The sequence below is a fragment of the Brassica napus genome, unplaced genomic scaffold (genome assembly GCF_020379485.1).
Source record: "Brassica napus cultivar Da-Ae unplaced genomic scaffold, Da-Ae ScsIHWf_259;HRSCAF=431, whole genome shotgun sequence".
Taxonomy (NCBI): Eukaryota; Viridiplantae; Streptophyta; class Magnoliopsida; order Brassicales; family Brassicaceae; genus Brassica; species Brassica napus.
The window spans coordinates 146,735-148,507 of NW_026015905.1; the positions used below are offsets into that span (position 1 = coordinate 146,735).

Genomic DNA, 1,773 nt, shown 5'->3' on the forward strand with positions numbered 1-1,773 from the left:
GCCTTCTTCTTTCAGAAAAAAAACACAACGGAGAGAGAGAACACAACGATACAGAAGAGAAGCGAAGGTCACAGAGAGAGACGGACACACGCGGCGGCGTAGATTTCCCGGCGAAACGGGAACAAAGAGATTGGGATTCAGCGAGAGCGTTCTAGGGTTTCCTTCTCGATTTCGCCTTCTTTGACCTCGATCTATTCTCTAAATCTTCATTCTTCTTCATTCATCGTCCCTCCCACCTCCATTCTAGGGTTTCTTGATCCGTCTCGCTACGTTTCCTTACCCTCCCGGTAAACTTCAATTCGTCGTCTCGCGTATCTTCGTCTCCTCTAATTTCATCAATCGACCCTGTAGGGTTTTGGAGATTCTCGCTCGTCCCCCTTGGTCTACATTCAGTTTTGTTGCTGATTGTTTTTGTGTGTTTGCAGGTTGTTGAGTGCGACGAACTTTGGGCGGTGGATTCTGAAGCATGAGTATTGATATCCCCGGGGAAGGGGAGGCTTAAGGACGCTTTGGGTAGAGGAAGAATTGTTGAAGGTTTCCATGAGCGATGGGGGTGTAGCATGCATGCCTCTACTGAATATCATGGAGAAGCTTCCAGCTGTGGAGAAGACGCTTTGTGGAGGCAACAATGATACCAAGCTTGCTGCTAATTCTGAGAATGGCCACGCATCAATCTCAGCTAATGATGATAAGCTTCCAGACTCTCAGCCAGCTCAGCCACCTAAGAAGAAGAAGAAGAAAATTGTTAAGAAGGTAATTCGTAAAGTTATGGTGAGAAAGCAGAAGCAGCCGAAACAGCAGGCAGTGCAACTCCCTGGAGAATCACAGGCTCAGACGAAAGAGCACGATAAGAAGAGTGAACCTCTGCATGAGAATACTTGTAATGGACAACTCGAAAACGGTGGAGATTCTGGGTTTAAAGATGAAGTGGAAGAGGGTGAGTTAGGTACAATGAGTTCTCATGGGGTTTTGGAGAACGGTGAAATTTCGCCGGTGAAGTCATTGCAGAGGAGTGAGATCGAAAAGGGCGAGATTTCTGGGGAGAGTTGGAAGAAAGATGAGACTGCAAATGCGGAGTTCAGTTACATGCATTATGATAAAGGGTACGCAGAGAGAAGGGATTTATCCTCAGATAAGTACAGGAAAGGGGAAGAGAGAGACTTCAGGTCATGGAGAGATCCCAGTGATGAAATTGAGAAGGGGGAGTTCATCCCAGACAAATGGCAGAAAATGGATACAGTAAGGGATGATCATAGTTACAACCGGTCTCGTAGGAATGGATCAGACAGAGGGAAAACGTGGAGATACGAGTATGATTATGAACATGAACGTACCCCGCCTGGTGGAAGGTTCGTGAATGACGATTTCTATCGCCGGAGAGAATTCAGAAGTGGGAATGACAGGGCTACGAGGATCAGTTCTAAAATTGTAATAGAGGATAATTTACACAAGAACGAATACAACGACCCCAATGGTCTTGGGAAGAGTATTCTTCTACCGTGAACAAGCTGAAGCGACATGGAGCTGAACCGGATAGCTTTGAGCGCAAACACTCTTATGATGATTATGGGGATTATGGGAGCTCCAAATGTAGAAAAATTTCTGATGATTATTCCCGTTCTCTTCACTCAGACCACTATTCACGTCACTCTGTTGAGAGACCCTACAAAGATTCATATTCATCAAAACTTCATTCTCTGGAAAAGTATTCTAGAAAGCACCCAAGACTCATCTTTCCTGCAAGGCTTTTTCGCAGACATGGACACAGTCCTA

General features: G+C 45.6%; 1 protein-coding gene across 2 annotated transcripts; it reads left to right on the top strand.

Annotated features, from left to right (window-relative positions):
* LOC125601537 (histone-lysine N-methyltransferase ATXR3-like) lies at positions 1 to 1,682 on the top strand. Of its 2 annotated transcripts, none has more exons than XM_048773656.1 (2): positions 1 to 347; positions 426 to 1,682. In XM_048773656.1, exon 2 carries the CDS (start codon positions 541 to 543, stop codon positions 1,501 to 1,503), a length of 963 nt encoding a protein of 320 aa, XP_048629613.1. In that variant the 5' UTR covers positions 1 to 347; positions 426 to 540; the 3' UTR covers positions 1,504 to 1,682. The 2 variants fall into 2 exon arrangements, with proteins under 2 accessions (XP_048629613.1, XP_048629612.1); XM_048773655.1 differs by having other exon boundaries at positions 2 to 287.
* The last annotated feature ends 91 nt before the right edge of the window (positions 1,683 to 1,773 follow it).

Excerpts from the sequence above, each read along its gene's own strand:
- LOC125601537 (XM_048773656.1), top strand. The coding sequence starts at position 541 with ATGAGCGATGGGGGTGTAGCATGCATGCCTCTACTGAATATCATGGAG.